This window comes from Trachypithecus francoisi, unplaced genomic scaffold (assembly GCF_009764315.1).
Source record: "Trachypithecus francoisi isolate TF-2019V2 unplaced genomic scaffold, Tfra_2.0 Lachesis_group21, whole genome shotgun sequence".
Classification (NCBI taxonomy): domain Eukaryota; kingdom Metazoa; phylum Chordata; class Mammalia; order Primates; family Cercopithecidae; genus Trachypithecus; species Trachypithecus francoisi.
The window spans coordinates 27,640,396-27,658,007 of record NW_022681467.1 but is presented as its reverse complement, the minus strand read 5'-3'; the positions used below and the strand labels follow the sequence as shown (position 1 = coordinate 27,658,007).

The following is a 17,612-nucleotide window of genomic DNA, read 5'->3' as shown; positions in this document are numbered from 1 at the left end:
CACAAGTATTATTCACATTGTCACATATCCTGATGGCCTTTGTCTCCCAAACATACAGAATACAGATTCTTTCTTTCCTACTAAGATCCATCTTCTAGAGCAGGAACAGTTCTAGGTGGCTTTGGTCCTCCCCATTCTGGGTGGAAAAGGAAGATTCAGGCACTCGGGTTTTTCTCCCAGCATCCTCCTCCTGACCTTCCTACCCTACGAGGACTAAGAGGACCTCCTCAAGGAGGGCAGTACCTTGTTAACGAAATAAAAGATGGCATAAACCAGGACGTAGAATGCAGAGCCCCCGGAGACTAGGAAATTCCTCCACCACCAGCGGTAATCCTGAGGAGGAAACAGAGGAAGGTCAGCGTTGTCCTGCGGCAGAACCCCTTCCTACCAATTTCACAGTTGCTTGAGGGGCTGAAGACTCTGGTAAGAGCAGTAACATATGGGGTGATGGAAATGTTTCACAGTTTGACTGTGATGGTGGTTCCACAACTGTATGCATTTCTAAAAACCACAGAATTGTGGACAAAGAAGGGTGAACTTTACTGTTTATACCTCATTAAAAAAAAAAATCAACAAAAAAGTAATTAACATTTCTCGAGCAAATGCTTAGCATGTGGCAGGCCCCATTTTTTTTTTTTTTTTTTTTAAGACGGAGTCTCACTCTGTTGCCCAGGATGGAGTGCAGTCGTGCGGTCTTGGCTCACTGCAACCTCCACCTCCTCGGTTCAGGCGATTCTCCTGCCTCAGCCTCCCAAGTAGCTGGGACTACAGGCATGTGCCACCATACCCAGCTAATTTTTTGTATTTTTAGTAGAGATGGGGTTTCACTGTGTTAGCCAGGATGGTCTCGATCTTCTGACCTTGTGATCCACCCACCTCGGCCTCTCAAAGTGCTAGGATTACCGGCGTGAGCTACAGCATCTGGCTGGCAGGCACCATTTTAAGTGCTATAGATGAATCCACTCACTTAATCCCGAGAGCAGCCCTCCAAGTTAGGTCCTCTCACTCACCCCATCATATGGAGGAGGAACGGATGGCACAAAGTTAAGCAACCTGCCCAAGACCCAGAGCTACTCGTGGAGGAGACAGGGTCCCAGCCCAGACTGTTCATCCCAAACCCTGGCTTCACCCACTCTGCCAATGGCTAGTCCCCAGAGGGAGGACAGGCCACCCAGTGTGCATCAGCCTGTTGGATAAACTATTACTGGAGTGGACCTGGCATTGGCAAATCTACCGTCCTTTCATCTAGCTGTGATGAGTACCCCACACAACTAAGCTGGAAGGTATCTCATTAGCCCAGGGTACAGCTAAACACATGGAGGCTGGGAGAGGCACAGCAGCGTACTGGCCCAAGAGCTCAGAGCCAGAAGCAAGGGCCACATGAAGAGCCCCGACCCAGCCTCTCCACAGAGCCTCACCAACCCGTTCAATGCTGGATCCAGTTCTCCCTCCCCCGCCTCCTGGCCCTGCTCTCCTCACCTCTGCACACAGCTGGAAGTACACCATGACGATGCTGATTTGTGAACAGGATACCACCAGGATGATGAAAACAAGGAACAGGAAGCCAAAGAGGTAATAGAACTGATTCTCCCAGATAGCCTGCGGACACACAGTGGGGCTTCAGCTGGCTTGCCTACGCTGCACCCCTTCCCCTGGCACACCAACCTGTCACAAGGGCAGGAGTGGACACATCATCCTGACACTATCAGGGCCTGTGGGCCTGGCATGTGGCTCTGGCCCTTCCTCCCCAGAGCAGGGGGTGAGCCACGCTGTCCTTAGGGAGGGGCCAGGGCTTGACTGACCCTGCTCTGGGTGGACCCCAGCGTGAACTCAGCAGCTTGTAGAAAATAATGATTCCTATCCAAAGCAAAATTATAGAGCAGCCACCACCACTCGAGCAGCTTTCCAAGTGCTAGGCCTTGTGCCACATGCCTCATATGCAATTGCTACATGTGTGTGTCTATGAAAGCTTGGCCTGGTAGAGCTAAGAAAGTCAAGGATCAGAGAAGCTGGTGACTGGCCCAGAGCTCCACAGATGAAACAGAGGGGGCCTCCCTGGGGAGCGCACATGGCCTTTAGCACCACGGGCAGCCAAAACCTCCTCTGACCCTTCTCCCAGGCAAACCTGTGTGGGTGAGGTAGTCTCAGCAGGGAGGGGCTGGGCCACTACTCTGGAATAGCAGATACATGTCCGGTACTGACTTGGTACAAGGTACCATCTGTGCTGGGCCCCGAGCTGGGTCAGCCACACTTACATGGCTCTGAAGGGCCTTCCTACCAATTTTCATCTTGGCACTCTTTGGGAGGAGTCATCATCACCACTACAACAGCATTTCCTGAAGTCAATCACTTTTACAACGACTTATTCCAATTTCACAATGACCCTGACAAGCAGGAATCATTCTGTACACCCTCCTAGGAACTATGAGTAACACAGAGAGGTAAAGATGTGCAATGAAATGAAAGCAAGTGCAATGATGCTATCAGTCATGGTGGTGAACGACTGAAGTACTACTGAGGCAGCTTCTATTTACCAAGCCCCGCTTTCCACACACCAGGCACGCCCCCTACACCGCATGTCTCATTTAACATTTTTTTTTTTAGACAGAGTCTCACTCTGTCGCCCAGGCTAGAGTGCAGTGGTGCAATCTTGGCTCACTGCAACCTCCGCCTCCCAGGTTCAAGCAATTCTCCTGCCTCAGCCTCCCGAGTAGCTGCGACTACAGGCACATGCCGCCACGCCCGGCTAATTTTTGTATTTTTTAGTAGAGACCGGGTTTCATCATCTTGGACAGGCTGGTCTCGAACTCCTGACCTTGTGATCCACCTGCCTCGGCCTTCCAAAGGGCTGAAATTATAGGTGTGAGCCACTGTGCCCAGCCTCATTTAACTTTCAATGCTGCCCTGACAGGGAAGGCTGTTATCCAATTTCAGTGTGAAGAATGGGGCTCCGAGAGGTGAAGTGGCCCATCTGAAATTTCTCAGGCAGCAGGCAGCAGAGTACCCAAGTGGAGTGGGAGAGACCCGGCTAGCAGTGGTGGAGGGGTTGGGGAGGCACCAGTACTCACACTGAAGATGAAGAAGAGCTCGATGAACATGGCGCCGAAGGGCAAGATCCCAGCCATGAGGATGCTGCCGCAGAACAAGAGGTTAACACTGTTAGAGACCTGGCCATCAGGAAGCCCCAAGCTCCCTCCCAAGCTGGCATGAAGTGAGAGCACCTACATGAGTGTGGTGGTGCTAATTCTTCTGGCGTATTTCTGTACTATTATAATTTCTTGTGAAGTAGGCAGGGTGGGCATTATTCTCATTTTATAGATGGGAAACTGGGGTGCAGAAAGGTGGGGTGACTTGCCTGAGGTCCAAGTGATGGTTTTAACCTGTCTCACCATACCCTTCCATCCTTCTCCTTCCTTGTCCTGGTTCCTAGAAGGACACCAAGTCTGCCTACAACCTGGTCACCTTGATCTTAAGAGTGAAGCTAAGCTTTCATAAACTCTATTAGAGCCGGCTGAAGCAGCAGGAACTCTGGTTGCTGCACCCTTCTGGTAGGGGGTGGGTACCCTCTTCCATGCCCCCCTGCTCTTGCCTCTGCTGGAGGACTCACCCCACAAATCGGTTCATGTACCACCGCTGCTCGGGGATCTGCCGGGGAATCTGGTTGGTGCGCACAGGGTTGTCATATGGCTGCTTTCGGAAGCCGAAGTAGTAGCCCAAGTAGACGAGGGGCAGGGAGATCCCGAACCACATGCACAGCAGAGCCACCATGGTGGGAAAGGGCACCTGTGGACATGGCGCCATGAGGCCCCCCCGATGCCCGGGATGGGGGCTGCGCAAGGGGGAGGGGACCTTCTGGGCTCCATGGAAGGAGAGGCGACCTGTGCAGCAGAAGCACACTCCCTGCCCCCGTCACAGGGCTCCTGGCCAGCATCTCTTGGGGCTGGCCCCAGCCCTGATCTGGACTCCCAGTGAAGAAGGCACCTCAGCATCCCAGAGGAGCTCGCCATCCAGGGAGGAAGTAGGGGAGGAACAGGAAGGAAGGGACTGAGAACGTGAAGAGGAGATGAAGAGGTCAAAATGAAGAGATTACATGTGGCACATTATGTGAAGAAAAAAAGGGAAAAAAAAGAAACTGTACAAAGTGCTCCCAGTCTTGTCAGAATAAAACTCCATGATACGCTATTAAGTGTAAAAAGGAAAATATAAAACTGTGTGTATAAAAGGATTCCATTTTAATAAAAACACAACATAGTCGGTCCTCTGTATCCACAGGTTCTGCATCTGTGGATTTAACTGCAAACAGAAAATGTTCAGGAAGGCCGGGCACGGTGGCTCATGCCTGTAATCCCAGCAGTTTGGGAGGCTAAGGCGGGCAGATCACTTGAGGTCAGGAGTTCAAGACCAGCCTGGCCAACATGGTGAAACCAAGTCTCTACTAAAATTACAAAAAAAAAAAAATTGCCAGGCACTGTGGGGAGCACTTGTAATCCCAGTTACTTGGGAGGCTGAAGCAGGAGAATCGCCTGAACCCAGGAGGTGGAGGTTGCAGTGAGCTGAGACCTCGCCACTGCACTCCAGCCCAGGTGACAGAGTGAGAGTGAGACTTCGTCTCCAAAAAAAAAAAAAAAAAGAGAAAATGTTCAGGAAAAAAAAACCAAAAACAAAAAACAGTAAAATAAGCTGGGTGCAGTGGCTCATGCCTGTAATCCCAGCACTTTGGGAGGCCTAGGTGGGCAGATCACTTGAGCCCAGGAGTTTGAGACCAGCCTAGGCAACACAGTGAGAATGCATCTCTACAATTTTTTTTTTTTTTAAATAGCCGAGTGTGGTGGTGGCACCTGTAGTCCCAGCTACTCAGTGGGGCTGAGGTGGGAGAACTGCTTGAGCCCGGGAGGCAGAGGCTGCAGTGAGCTGAGATCACACCACTGCACTCCAGCCTGAGCGACAGAGTGAGACTCTGTCTCAAAACAAACAAAAAATACAACAATATACAAATTAAAAAACAATATAGTATAACAACTATTTATATAACACTTACATTGTATTAGGTATTTTAAGTAATCTAGAGAAGAGTTAGAATATACAGGATGTGTGTAGGTAAACACTATGCCACTTTATATATGGGACTCGAGCATCCTTGAATTTTGGTATCTTCAGGGGTCCTGGAACCACTCCCCTATGGATACCAAGGGACAATTCTATTTATTTATACTTGTGCCTGGAAAGGCCTACACCAAAGAGCTAACAATACTTTCTTAAATGGGATATGGGGGATTAGAATTGATTTTTCATTTTCTTCTTTATCCTCTTCTCTACACTTACTAAGTTTTTACAAGAATCACATAAAAAGAAATAAATATATAAAGTGTTTAGAACAGTAGTACTACAAAGCAAGAACCATATAAATGTTTGCTGTTATTTTATAAATTTTAAATTACATAATTCTTTTGTAAGTATATCTATAAAAAGGAAAAAAGACAGAAAGAACATATATTAAAGACCTACACTGTATTTATCTCTGGTGAGTAGATCTGGGGTTATTTTAATTTTCTTCTATAACTTCTCTGTACTTTCCAAAATTTCTACAACGAATGTTTATAATGAGCAGTTGGTAACTGGGAGGAAAATGCTCAAAGGGAGAAGGAACACAGGTATAAAAAAGGGGAAGTGAGAGGAAGGGCATGACTGTGTCTTGAGGGTGGCTTCCTAATTGCTGGGAAAGAAATCCGTCCTCCGAGCGCCTGGACGTGAAGCCTCATGCAAGGACCTTTACCGCCACCCCCAGGTGGAGGGCAGGCAGCTCTACCTGCTAAGGCTAGGATAGCAAAATGCCTGCCCCATCTCAACTGCAGTCCTGCTAATTGACCAAGACCCCATCCCCACTCCCCACAACTGAGTTCAAAATCCTACTCAGTAAGTCTTGGACAGCTGCTAGTAACACACTGGGCTAGGGCTGGCAGGATCCCAATTCTAAGGGTAATATAACCTGATCCTTCCTTTCCTCTCTTCTCCACTTGCAGGGGCTGGTGCTGAGGGGCAGGGACACTGAGGAGGACAGGCTTGCTTTGGGATACTGACCTAATAAACTCACACTGGCAAGCTCACTTTTGGTTAAGACAAAGGGAAATTTCCCAGTTGGCCCCTGGACTGTGGAAACCTCCCTTTAGAGAAGTGGGCTTGGGTCAGTTGTCTGAAAGATCTCACAGGAAGGCCAGGGCCAGGGCATGGCACACCAAGGGCAGGGCTGGGGAAACCCCAGACGGTCCTCTGCCCTCATGGCTGGGAACATAACTTTGGGGACTCAGAAAAGGGAAGGGAATGGCAGGAAGTGGTTTTTGGGAGTGGGGCTGAGTGCCGCTGGTCCTCGCTTGCTGGGGAGGGGCTGGGAGGGTAGGGGAGACACTTACCGCTCCTGATGAGTGCTTTCCCCAAATGAAGCAATTCAACACGAAGCAGATGCCAAAAACCACACCAGGGTACAGAGTTGCCGTCTGAAGCAAGAGGGGCCGGGCTGAGGAGCAGCATCCAGAGAGCTCCCCAACGTGTCCCAGTGGGGCCCCCAGACCAGAAGCTCTTAAGCCCTCCTTGTCTTTCAGACTCAGCTCAAGCATCATTCCTTCCAGAAAGTATTCCCTGACCCTCAGACTGAGCAGGGCTCTGTCCTATGCCCTCTCAGGTCCCTAAACCTGCCCCTTCTGCTCTCATCCCAGTTTGTAATTACATATTTTGGCTACCTGATCAATATCCACCTATCCCCAAAAGACTGTGAGCTCCTTGGGAGGAGTGTGTCCACCTTGTTCTCTGATGTACTCTCATCACTGAGAACACGGTAACTACTCTGGCCGGGTGCGGTGGTTCAAGCCTGCAATCCCACACTTTGGGAGGCTGAGGTGGATGGATCACCTGAGGTCAGGAGTTTGAGACCAGCCTGGCCAACATGGCGAAACTCCAACTCTACTAAAAATACAAAAATTAGCTGGGTGTGGTGGCACACGCCCGTAGTCTCAGCTACTCAGGAGGCTGAGGCTGGAGAATTGCTTGAACCCAGGAGGCAAAGGTTGCAGTGAGGAGAGATCGCGCCATTGCACTTCAGCCTGGGCGATAGAGCGAGACTCCATCTCAAAAAAAGAAAAAAAGAAAGAACACATTAACTACCCAATATATACATATATATGTAAATCTTTTTTTTTTTGGGAAAAAAAATTACTTCCAGAATCACTTGAGCTCAGGTGTTTGAGACCAGCCTGGGCAACATGGTGAAACCCTGTCTTTACAAAAAAGTAGCCAGGCGTGGTAGTACGCACCTGTGGTCCCAGCTACTTGAGAGGCTGAAACAGACGGATCGCTTGAGCCCGGGAGGCAGAGGTTGCAGTGAGCCGAGTCGCGCCACTGCACTCCAGCCTGGGTAACAGAGCGAGACTCTGTCTCACACACACAAAAAAACCCCAAAAACCAACTTTAACAAACCACGTATGTCTGGGCCCCAACCCAAACCGCCTAGGAGGATGGTGAAGCTCTGAGTCTTAGGGGTGGCAGATGCTGGGTTCCTATGTACCTTGTCTCACCTAATCCTCACTGCAAGTCTGGAAGGAAAGTCTACCATTATTCCTTTTAATGAGGACACTGAGGCCTGGCAATGTTAAAGACTCCCCCCACCTCCACGTCACCCAGTCTCCTGAAGGTGCAGCAGAGTTGTATAAACCCAGGCAGTCTGAACCCAGAGCCCATGCTCCTGACCTACTGCAGTGTATTCTAGCCAGTCAGAATCTCTTGGGTGGGGTCTAGGCACAGGGATTCTAGTCTAGTCAAGGCCCAGAGTTAAAGTTGAGCCTTTTCCTTCTATTTTCTTCAGAGACAGGGTCTCACTCTGTCACTCAGTCTGGAGTGCAGTGGTGTAATCAGCTCACTGCAGCCTCAAACACCTGGGCTCAAGTGCTCCTCCCACCTCACCTGCCTGATTAGCTAGGACTACAGGCACATGCCACCACATCCAAGTAATTTATTTTTTTGTAGAGACAGGGTCTCACTGTGTTGCCCAGGCTGATCTCAAACTCCTGGGCTCAAGTGATCTTCCTGTCTTAGCCTCCCAAGGGACGGGGATTACAGGCGCAAGCCACCACAACCAGCATGAACCTTCTTGCCACACTGATCACCAGGCCAGGGACTGCTGTGGCAGCCTGAGCTTCCAGGTGGGTCACTAACCACAATGACGAAGGCCCTCTGGAACCTGACGCTCAACCTCCGTTGCCAGTTTCATCTTTGGCTCACAGCCCTGCACCCAACAACTGGTCACTGTTTCTGCACATTCCTGTCTCTGGGCCTTTTTGCATAGGTCATCAACACCTCAGAGGATCCATTTCCTGAGGGCTAACGCTGTACCAAGGTCCTTATGTGCAGTTAACCCTAGCTATCTTCATTGGAGAGATGGGGAAACTGAAGCTCGGAGGGCTGTTGAAAGTTACCAACCAATGAAAGAACAGAGCCAGACTGGGATCTAGGCCATTCTAGAACCTTAGGTCCCACTGCTGGCTGCATCCCTTCATCTGAAATCCTCCTCTCCAACGCCCGGCTCAAAGGTCACTTCCTCCCTTCCTGTGTGTTCCTGCATGACTGTTGTGTAGCACACAGAATTCCTCATCTACCTTCCTGGCTGAAATGTACTGACTGGTCACCGTGCTAGGTAGGAAAAAATGCTCCAGGGAGAAAGGCAGACCCCTATGTAGAGAACAACACACCCGCCCCTACTTAGCTCTGCCAAGTGCTACTTAGGTCTCATGAGGGCTCTAGGAGGTGGGGGAGGCAACAGCCTCTAGAGTATTGATGTAGGAGCTAAGACTTAAAGGATGAGGTGACACCAGCCAGGTGAGAAGTAAAGGTGGTGTGGTCCAGGCAGAGGGGATGGCACAGACAAGGCCATAGGAGAGTACACCCACATTGCTGCGGGCTGTCGGAGATGACCACCTGTGGAAAGGCACCAGGTAAGGCTCAGAATCTTGCAGGGAGACCGTGAGAGCCAAGTGAGAGGCAAAGATGTCTGAATCCTTGAAGATGCAGAGATGGGGGCGGTGGGGTGGAATTCATGGAACATTCACAGAACATTTGGTAGGAAGACCCTTAGCACTTGATGTCTGAGAAGGAATGAGGCACGAGGGAGGAGGAGGACAGGCAACTCCAGGTTTCTGGCTTGGGGGGCCTGGATGAATGATGGGCTCACTAGATGCAAGGGGTGGTTTGGGGGAAGAAGACTGGGTTTGGTGTGGGATCCACTGAGGGAAATCCTGGAGGGTATCTGGTGACCTCATCAAGGAAGAATCTTGCCAGGAGGCAGTGGTAGGTTTTACTCCTCTCTAGATCCCTGGCTCTTGGCATATGGTAGCCAGAGTAAAATGCTCAAATCATCAAGAATTCAGGAAATTGGCTGGGCACGGTGGTTCACGCCTGTAATCCCAGCACTTTGGGAGGCCGAGGTGGGCGGATCACCTAAGGTTGGGAATTCCCGACCAGCCTGACTAACATGGAGAAACCCCGTCTCTACTAAAAATACAAAATTAGCTGGGCGTAGTGGCGCAGGCCTGTAATCCCAGCTACTCGGGAGGCTGAGGCAGGAGAATAACTTGAAGCCGGGAGGTGGAGGTTGCAGTGAGCCGAGATCGCACCATTGCACTCCAGCCTGAGCAATAAGAGCGAAACTCTTAAAAACAAACACACACACACACACACACACACACCAAAAAACAATTCAGGAAGCTTTCTTTGATCCTTCCAAAATAGTCACGGTCATAACTTTTCTTTACTGAGGCTTACTTTGTGCCAGAGGTGTGGCAGCCAGAGCTGACACAGCTTGAGCTCTCCTTGACCATTTGACAGCGGTGAGAATGGTTTCAGAATCCCGGGCCCAGAGACTTCTCTGAGTGTGGGCACTCAAGAGTCTGCCTAGTCCTCTAAGGGACTCACTCACTCTGGGAGAAGGGGCTTGGGGCTCCCTAGGAGGTGAGGTCCATCTCCAGACCCCCTCTGGTTTCTATGGTCTTTTCTGTTGCCAAGAACTCGCCTTACCTCCAGGAGGCCAGAGAAGGGCAGGAGCCCTCACCAAAGAGAAATGCAGGCACTAGTCTGGAAAAACGGGCTGACAGGAACTCAGGTCTGGCCTCTTCGGGCTTAGGCAGGCAATTCCCTCTTTACTCAGGGTGTTCTCTCAGCTGCCCTCCTATTCTAAATCTTGTTATTCTGAATCCCCTATTTCTTCTCTTGCTTGAGCCATCAGACAATGTTGGCTAAAAATGACCTAAATTCAAATCCCTCATTTTACAGATGGGGCGGAGGAGGCCCTAGGAGGTTCTGCTGTGAGCCCGTGGGTAACAGCCTGGGATTCCTCCCCTGAACCTGTGCTCCTCTTGCTACGTCTTGCTACTGCTCAGCTTCCGGCCCAAAATCCCCACCGGGGCCTGCCTACCTCCTCCTGAGGAGCCCAGGAAGCTTCTCAGCTTCCCACCAAACATGAGAGAAGGTTTAGGATACTCACACAGAAGGCTCCTTTCTTCCACCGATGGCCTTTTAGAGTGCGGTACAGACGGCCAGCAGAAAATCCGCCAAACACCCTGTGGGAAAATGGCGGGGATCCACACCAAGGGGACCCATTAGCTGCCGTGGAAGAGGCCTGTGCCGCCCCTGGGCGCCCGCTCAGACACACCTACCCCATGAACATGAAGAGGAAGCAGGCTGTGGTCATGAGAGCTCCCCGGCTGGAGGGTGACAGCATCCCAAGCATGGCCACAACTGTGGAGGGAGGGAGGGAGGGCAGAGAAAGGCAGGGTGGCTGATCACCAGGCCCCCAGCCACAACCCCAGCCCCAGGCCCATCTTGGACAGGCTGACAGGAGGAGTCTGGGCAGATGAGGCTCCCCCTTCCTTGTCTTCTCAACAGCACAGTCCCCTGTCCTCTACAGGGGAAGACTGGGTCTTAGCTGGGGTTCAGAGGGGTGCAGCAGCTGCTGGGCCTTGACTGGTCAAATCTCAACTGCAGCTTCCAGTCCATAGAGCACTTGCAGTTAGTCAAGGTGTTGGGCTGAGGGCACCACAAATGCCAGGTATCTGAACCCACCTTACCAACTCTGCAGGGTGATTACTTTCCCCATTTCTCAAGTAAGGAAACTGAGGCTCACAGAGGTCAAGTGGCCTGTCCAAGGCCACAAAGCTTGGAGGCATGAGACTGAGATGTAAATCTAGACAGATGAGTGCAAAGCTGTCTAAAATTACTATATATTAGTGGGGTTTTTGTTAAATAAAATACTTGATTTCAATCCTAATCCTGGTACTGACTTTGGGCAGGTCACAGCCTTTGACTACAAAAGGAGGCCAAGCTCACAGCAGTGATATGTGGCCTCATTGATGGAGGGGACATGGTGGGCTCCGTAAACGGCTGTGAGGTGAATCACCAGTCCTGGGCTGTGGCTGGGGCTGTTGCTGAGATAGACGGCCCGTCTGGCCCAGAGATACTGACATGCCCACTTGGCGCCAGGAGCTTCGTTCCCTTTCTCCACGGAGGGAAGCCCACCCTTCTCTCCTTGAGGCACCTGGAAGAGGGAGCCATGCTCCATGCCGGGCCCCGCTGGGCACACTCACAGATGACGATGAGGATCATACAGAAGAGCTGAATGCCCGAGCCCAGTAGGGAGCTGAGGATCATGGGGTACTGGGGGGGCCTGAAGACGTCGCCGTGCACCAGCTTCCACCCAGACTCCTCCATGGTGTCTTCCTGCAGAGAAGAGCCAGAGTGAGGCTAGTTGTTGAGGATGGAGGCAGCTCCTGCAGGGACCACCCCCAAGGTACAGCTGACACCCTCAGATGTCAACCAGTGCTGCTCTGACACAGGAGTGTAAGTGATAGGAGAAAGTGCTTATCTGAAACTGTCACAAGAAAAGGAGGCCACAAACCTGATGCCTGGAGCTGCATAAAAGGAAAATCTCTTTAAATTTCACAAACCTCATTTGTGGGAATATAATGTAAATACCTCAACTCACTGAAATGTTAACTGTAATAGTTCTTGGGTGGTGAGATTTGGAATCAATTTATTTATTTTTTCTGATTATAAAAGAAATACATATTCTTACTTGTATAATAAAAAAAGTAAAAATAATTTGGTATGTAGCATGAAATTCAAATGAACAAAAACTAACACGTTTATTATAGAAAAATTTAAACAGAAAGATTAAAAAAAAGACTAATACTCCCACTTAATAACACTGTTTTGATATAATTCCCTTAATCTTTTATATATAATGTGTATATGTATGTTTTAAACAATAACATTGGGATCACACTACGTACTTTGTTATTTTCAGTTGGTATTTGTGAACATTTCCTTAGGTCAATAAAAGCTCTTTGACATTGTATTTCAAAGCTGTAATATTTCTTTCTTTTTTTTTTTTTTGAGACGGAGTCTTGCTCTGTGGCCCAGGCTGGAGTGCAGTGGCCGGATCTCAGCTCACTGCAAGCTCCGCCTCCCGGGTTTACGCCATTCTCCTGCCTCAGCCTCCCGAGTAGCTGGGACTACAGGCGCCCGCCACCTCGCCCGGCTAGTTTTTTGTATTTTTTAGTAGAGACGGGGTTTCACCGTGTTAGCCAGGATGGTCTCGATCTCCTGACTTTGTGATCCGCCCGTCTCGGCCTCCCAAAGTGCTGGGATTACAGGCTTGAGCCACCGCGCCCGGCCTCAAAGCTGTAATATTTCTACACCAAGTCTTGGTGTTTTGAATCTTGCCTTAGAAAAATTATAGAAGAATTGCCGTGCAAAGGAAGTTGCCTGTTTTAGTTCTTTTTTGTTTTTGTTGAGGCACGGTCTCCCTATGCTGCCCTGGCTGGTCTTGAACTCCTGGGCTCAAGCGATCCTCCTGCCTTGGCCTCCCAAAGTGCTGGGATTACAGGCATGAGCCACTATGCTCAGCCTGTTTTATAGTTCTTGATATCCACTGCCAATCACTTTTCAGAAAGCTACCAACTTACACTTCCATGGGTGGTATGGAAAGGTGCTTGGCTCATGTTAACCTTGCCAATAATTAGTACTGTTAAAAAAAGAAAAAAAGTCTGTGCTAATATGATGGTCCAAAACGGTCTTCTCAAGATTGTTTGAATCTGCATTTTGTGGGGTTATTCCTGAGGTAAAAACAGTTTTCTCTTGCTTACTGGGCATATTGCAGTGTCTTGCCTGTAAATTTCCTGTTCATCATCACATTCGAAATTTTGGATTTTTTGGTTTTATTTATTTATTTATTTATGAGACAGAGTCTTGCTCTGTTGCCCAGGCTGTAGTACAGTGGTGTGATCTCGGCTCACTGCAACCACTAACTCCCAGGTTCAAGCGATCTCTGGCCTCAGTATCCTGAGTAGCTGGAACTACAGGTGCCCACCACCATGCTCAGCTAATTTTTGTATTTTAGTAGAGATGAGTTTTCACCATGTTGATCAGGCTGGTCTTCAACTCCTAACCTCAAGTTATCTACTGTTCCCGATCTAGTTTTGTTTTGTAGACAGAGTCTTACTTTGTTGCCCAGGCTGGAATGCAGTGGCGTGTTCTTGGCTCACTGCAACCTCCGCCTCCCGGGTTCAAGTGATTCTCCTGCCTCTGCCTCCTGAGTAGCTGGGACTGCAGGTGCATGCCACCACACCCAGCTAATTTTTGTATTTTTATTAGAGATGAGGTTTTCCCATGTTGGCCAGGCTGGTCTTGAACTCCTGACCTCAGGTGATCCACCTGCCTTGGCCTCCCAAAGTGCTGGGATTACAGGTGTGAGCCACCATGCCCGGCCCTGACCTAGTTTTTTTTAAACAAAGAGATTTTATATGAATTCTTTAAACTGTGCCACTTTTCTCAAGTTTGTTGCAGATATTGTTTTGCCATTGTGGCCTTCTGTTTTGTTTATGTATTTGGCATGCAGAATAGTTTTACAATTTTCAATGTCAAATGAATCAACTATTCTTTGTGATTTCTTCCACTGTTTTTATGCTTTAAAATTAGGCTGTCCCTATCACTTTGGGTGAATAAAACTTTTTTCCTTACTTTTTTAGTATTAAAAATATACTAGGCCAGGCACGGTGGCTCATGTCTGTAATCCCAGTACTTTGGGAGGCTGAGGCAGGTGGATCATGAGGTCAGGAGACTGAGACCATCCTGGTCAACAGGGCAAAACCCCATCTTTACTAAAAAATACAAAAAATTAGCAGGGCGTGGTGGTGCGCGCCTGTAGTCTCAGCTATACGGGAGGTTGAGGTGGGGGAATCATTTGAATCCAGGAGGTAGAGACTGCAATGGGCCAAGATCACGCCACTGCTCTCCAGCCTGGTGACAGAGACTCCATCTCAAAAAAAAAAAGTATACTAAACTGTTTTAGTATGTTGAGGTTTCCTCTATGAATAATACACACACACACACACATACACATACACACACGCACACACACGGTCCTCCTCCCCTCCCCGTCCAACTTCATCCCTCCCCAGCCAAGACCTCGTACAATGTCATCCTCCTTGTTGTAGTTGGCAATGTCCTTCCGGAGGGTCCGAATGATAATCATGCTCAGGATACCTGAAACAGATGGGGTTGAGGATGAGGAGAAGTTGGCGCTGCCAGCAAGCCTATGCTCCATGCCCTCCTGGACATGATGTTTTACTGTGCGACAGCTGGCATGCACGGCTTGCTCCATTATGAACTGGCTATGCAGTCACCTCAAGGCCTCTTCTTGGGGGAGCTCCACTCCAGCTACCAGGGGAGGAGATCACAGAGCATGGAGGTGGGGAGGAAAGGGCTGCTGGGATGGGTAGGGGTATCCTGGGGAGAGGAGCATCCCAGCTGTTCCATGGCTTGGTCCTACCGACTTCTCAGCGCATGTGTCGAAGGGCCACCTGTGGCTCCACCTCTGGCTATCTGCTGCTTCAGTTATGGCTCCTGGCCTCACTGTGTCCTCACTGGCATGCCTGTCTTCAGGCTCTCCTTTTTACCCAGAATGCCCCGCCCTGCCCTGACTTCTACTCATGCTTCATGGCTCACCCTGGGCATCTTCACCTCCCAGCACCCTGAACAGTACAGAGCTACTCCTGGCCCCATTTGTACTTTCCTGTTTCCCTCTCTAGGCAGCACTGTAGTGTCAAGAGCATGGGCCATATGACCTTGAGTTCACTTAACATTTTCGGGCTTAGTTCACAGGGCTTCAGGGATTGAAATGTTTGGAAAGTGCTTAGTTCAGCAGCTGGCCCTATGGTAAATGTTTAATAAACAGTACTTAGCATTATCTGTGCTTCTCATATGATAGTGAAACCATCAGTGTCATTCTACTCCTGCCTACCACCCTCTCACCACCTGGTTTCTTGCCAAGCTTCTCTCACTGCAGGACCATGATCCTCACTGGCACAGACTTTTCCCAGGTCTCTGGATGGTGGCTCCTTCTCGTAAAGAAAGGTCTTCCCCAAAGAGCCTTCACACTTTCCTCAGCTATTGTGCGTTTGGCCACCCTGTTGATCTGCTTCACAGAATGTATCACTATCTGCAACTCCACTACTTATTTGCTTTTTTGTTTCTCTCCCACCACTAGAATATATAGGCTCTGTGAGAGCAGAGCCTGGGTTGGGCTTGTTCACACCATATTCCCAGCATCTGGCAAAGTGCCTGGCACAGAATGAGCAACAACATCTTGCTGAATGAATCAAGAACGTGTGCAGGCTCAGGTATGTCTGTCCTCTATGAATGAGCTCTCCAGAGTTCCAGAGCTCTCTAGAGATGAGTCTTCTTCACCTGTGTGCACCTGATGCTTAGCAGAGCCCTGATGTCTGTTTCTGACCCACACCTGGCCCTGAGAACACCCTGGAAGTCCCCCATACATGACGTGATGTCTCAGTCCCTCAACCCCAACTCCCATCCCCTTTCCTTCAACCCACAGATCTCTCACCTGACAGGAAGAAGACGACAACAACAGAGTTAATGATAGAAAACCAGTGGATCTGGACGTCACTCATGGTTAGGTAAGTGTCCCAGCGAGAGGCCCATTTGATGTCACTTTCCTGGCAGGTGGGAGGAAGCACTTAGAGTCAGGCCTCCTGCTGGAGAACCCGACACAGACCACAGCCCTCCTCCCCTGCCCATGATCTCCAGCCCCTTCTCACCTCCCAGTGGACAGAGTAGGTGAAGTACAGCTGATTCTCCTTGGTGGGGTCAATTTCTTGGGGCGAGGAGTTGGTACCCTCGGGCAGAGTGCACGAACTCTTCTCATCTGCTTTGAGGTCTGAGAGAGACAGAGACTCAGTCTGTTCCTGTAGTGGCCAGTGCCACTGCCCAGGGGCTATTCCAGGGGCTGCCCTCAAGGCTGTCTGTTGCGGGGACCCAGCCTCTAGGGTCTGACTGGAGATTGGGAGCACAATGGGCAACAATGGGTTTTATTTTTTATTTTTTATTTATTTATTTATTTATTTTGAGACGGAGTCTCGCTCTGTCGCCGGGGCTGGAGTGCAGTGGCCGGATCTCAGCTCGCTGCAAGCTCCGCCTCCCGGGTTTACCGCCATTCTCCTGCCTCAGCCTCCCGAGTAGCTGGGACTACAGGCGCCAGCCACCTCACCCGGCTAGTTTTTTTTTTGTGTTTTTTAGTAGAGACGGGGTTTCACAGTGTTAGCCAGGATGGTCTCGATCTCCTGACCTCGTGATCTGCCCGCCTCGTCCTCCCAAAGTGCTGGGATTACAGGCTTGAGCCACCGCGCCCGGCCTTATTTTTTATTTTTAAATCTTATTTTTTTAGAGACAGAGCTTGCTCTGTCATGCAGGCAATGGTACAATCATAGCTCACTGCAGCCTCAATCTCCCAGGCTCAAGGAATCCTTCTGCTTCAGCCTCTGGAGTAGCTGGGACTACAGGCAGATGTCACCACACCTGGCTAATTTTTAGAAATTTTTTGTAGGGACAGGGTCCTGTTATGTTTCCCAGGCTGGTCTTGAACTCCTGGCCTGATGTAATCCTTCTGTCTTGGCCTCCCAAAGCACTGGGATCACAAGTGTGAGCCACCATGCCTGGCCAACAATGGTTTTTGAAAATTATTCCCCAGAGCCCTGACTTTCCAAAAGTACTTAGGGGCTGCAGAGAGGCCTGTGCATGGGGGAAGGGAGGGGCCTGAGTTGGAGTTCCTCCCTGAGTCAGTGTTCCTTCACTCAATTCAAACATTCACCCACCATCCAGCCAGTCCCATTCAACATAAAACCTTGATCCATTCCATCATGCCTACTCATTTATTTAGTCTATCTCTAAAGTTCTGGCATTTTCGTAATAAATCATTCAGATGTTTTCTCCATTCATTTGCTCATCTGTTCATCCTGTTATCCATCTACTCATTTAACCAACAACGTATAATAGGCACCAACTATGGGCCAGGTACTGTGCTGGGTGCTTAAGATAAAATGGTGAGCCAGGCGTGGTGCCTCACGCCTGTAATCCAAGCACTTTGGGAGGCTGAGGTGGGCGCATCATGAGGTCAGGAGTTTGAGACCAGCCTGGTTAACATTGTGAAACCCCGTCTCTACTAAAAATACAAAAATCAGGCATGTGTGGTGGTGGGCGCCTGTAATCCTAGCTACTGGGGA

At 49.7% G+C, this 17,612-nt stretch overlaps 1 protein-coding gene across 4 annotated transcripts in view; it reads right to left on the bottom strand.

The window, feature by feature from the left end:
- The window catches only part of TM9SF4 (transmembrane 9 superfamily member 4), a 57,671-nt gene that overhangs the window by 5,579 nt on the left and 34,480 nt on the right, over positions 1-17,612 (bottom strand). For all 4 annotated transcript variants that reach the window (XM_033186074.1, XM_033186076.1, XM_033186075.1 and 1 more), the window contains exons 7-17: positions 16,152-16,270; positions 15,938-16,049; positions 14,510-14,580; positions 11,622-11,754; positions 10,695-10,776; positions 10,523-10,598; positions 6,408-6,491; positions 3,608-3,783; positions 3,069-3,132; positions 1,480-1,599; positions 244-333 (exon numbers count right to left, since the gene is read on the bottom strand). In XM_033186074.1, coding sequence (XP_033041965.1) covers positions 244-333; positions 1,480-1,599; positions 3,069-3,132; positions 3,608-3,783; positions 6,408-6,491; positions 10,523-10,598; positions 10,695-10,776; positions 11,622-11,754; positions 14,510-14,580; positions 15,938-16,049; positions 16,152-16,270 — 1,127 coding nt within the window. The remainder of the gene's footprint in view (positions 1-243; positions 334-1,479; positions 1,600-3,068; positions 3,133-3,607; positions 3,784-6,407; positions 6,492-10,522; positions 10,599-10,694; positions 10,777-11,621; positions 11,755-14,509; positions 14,581-15,937; positions 16,050-16,151; positions 16,271-17,612) is intronic.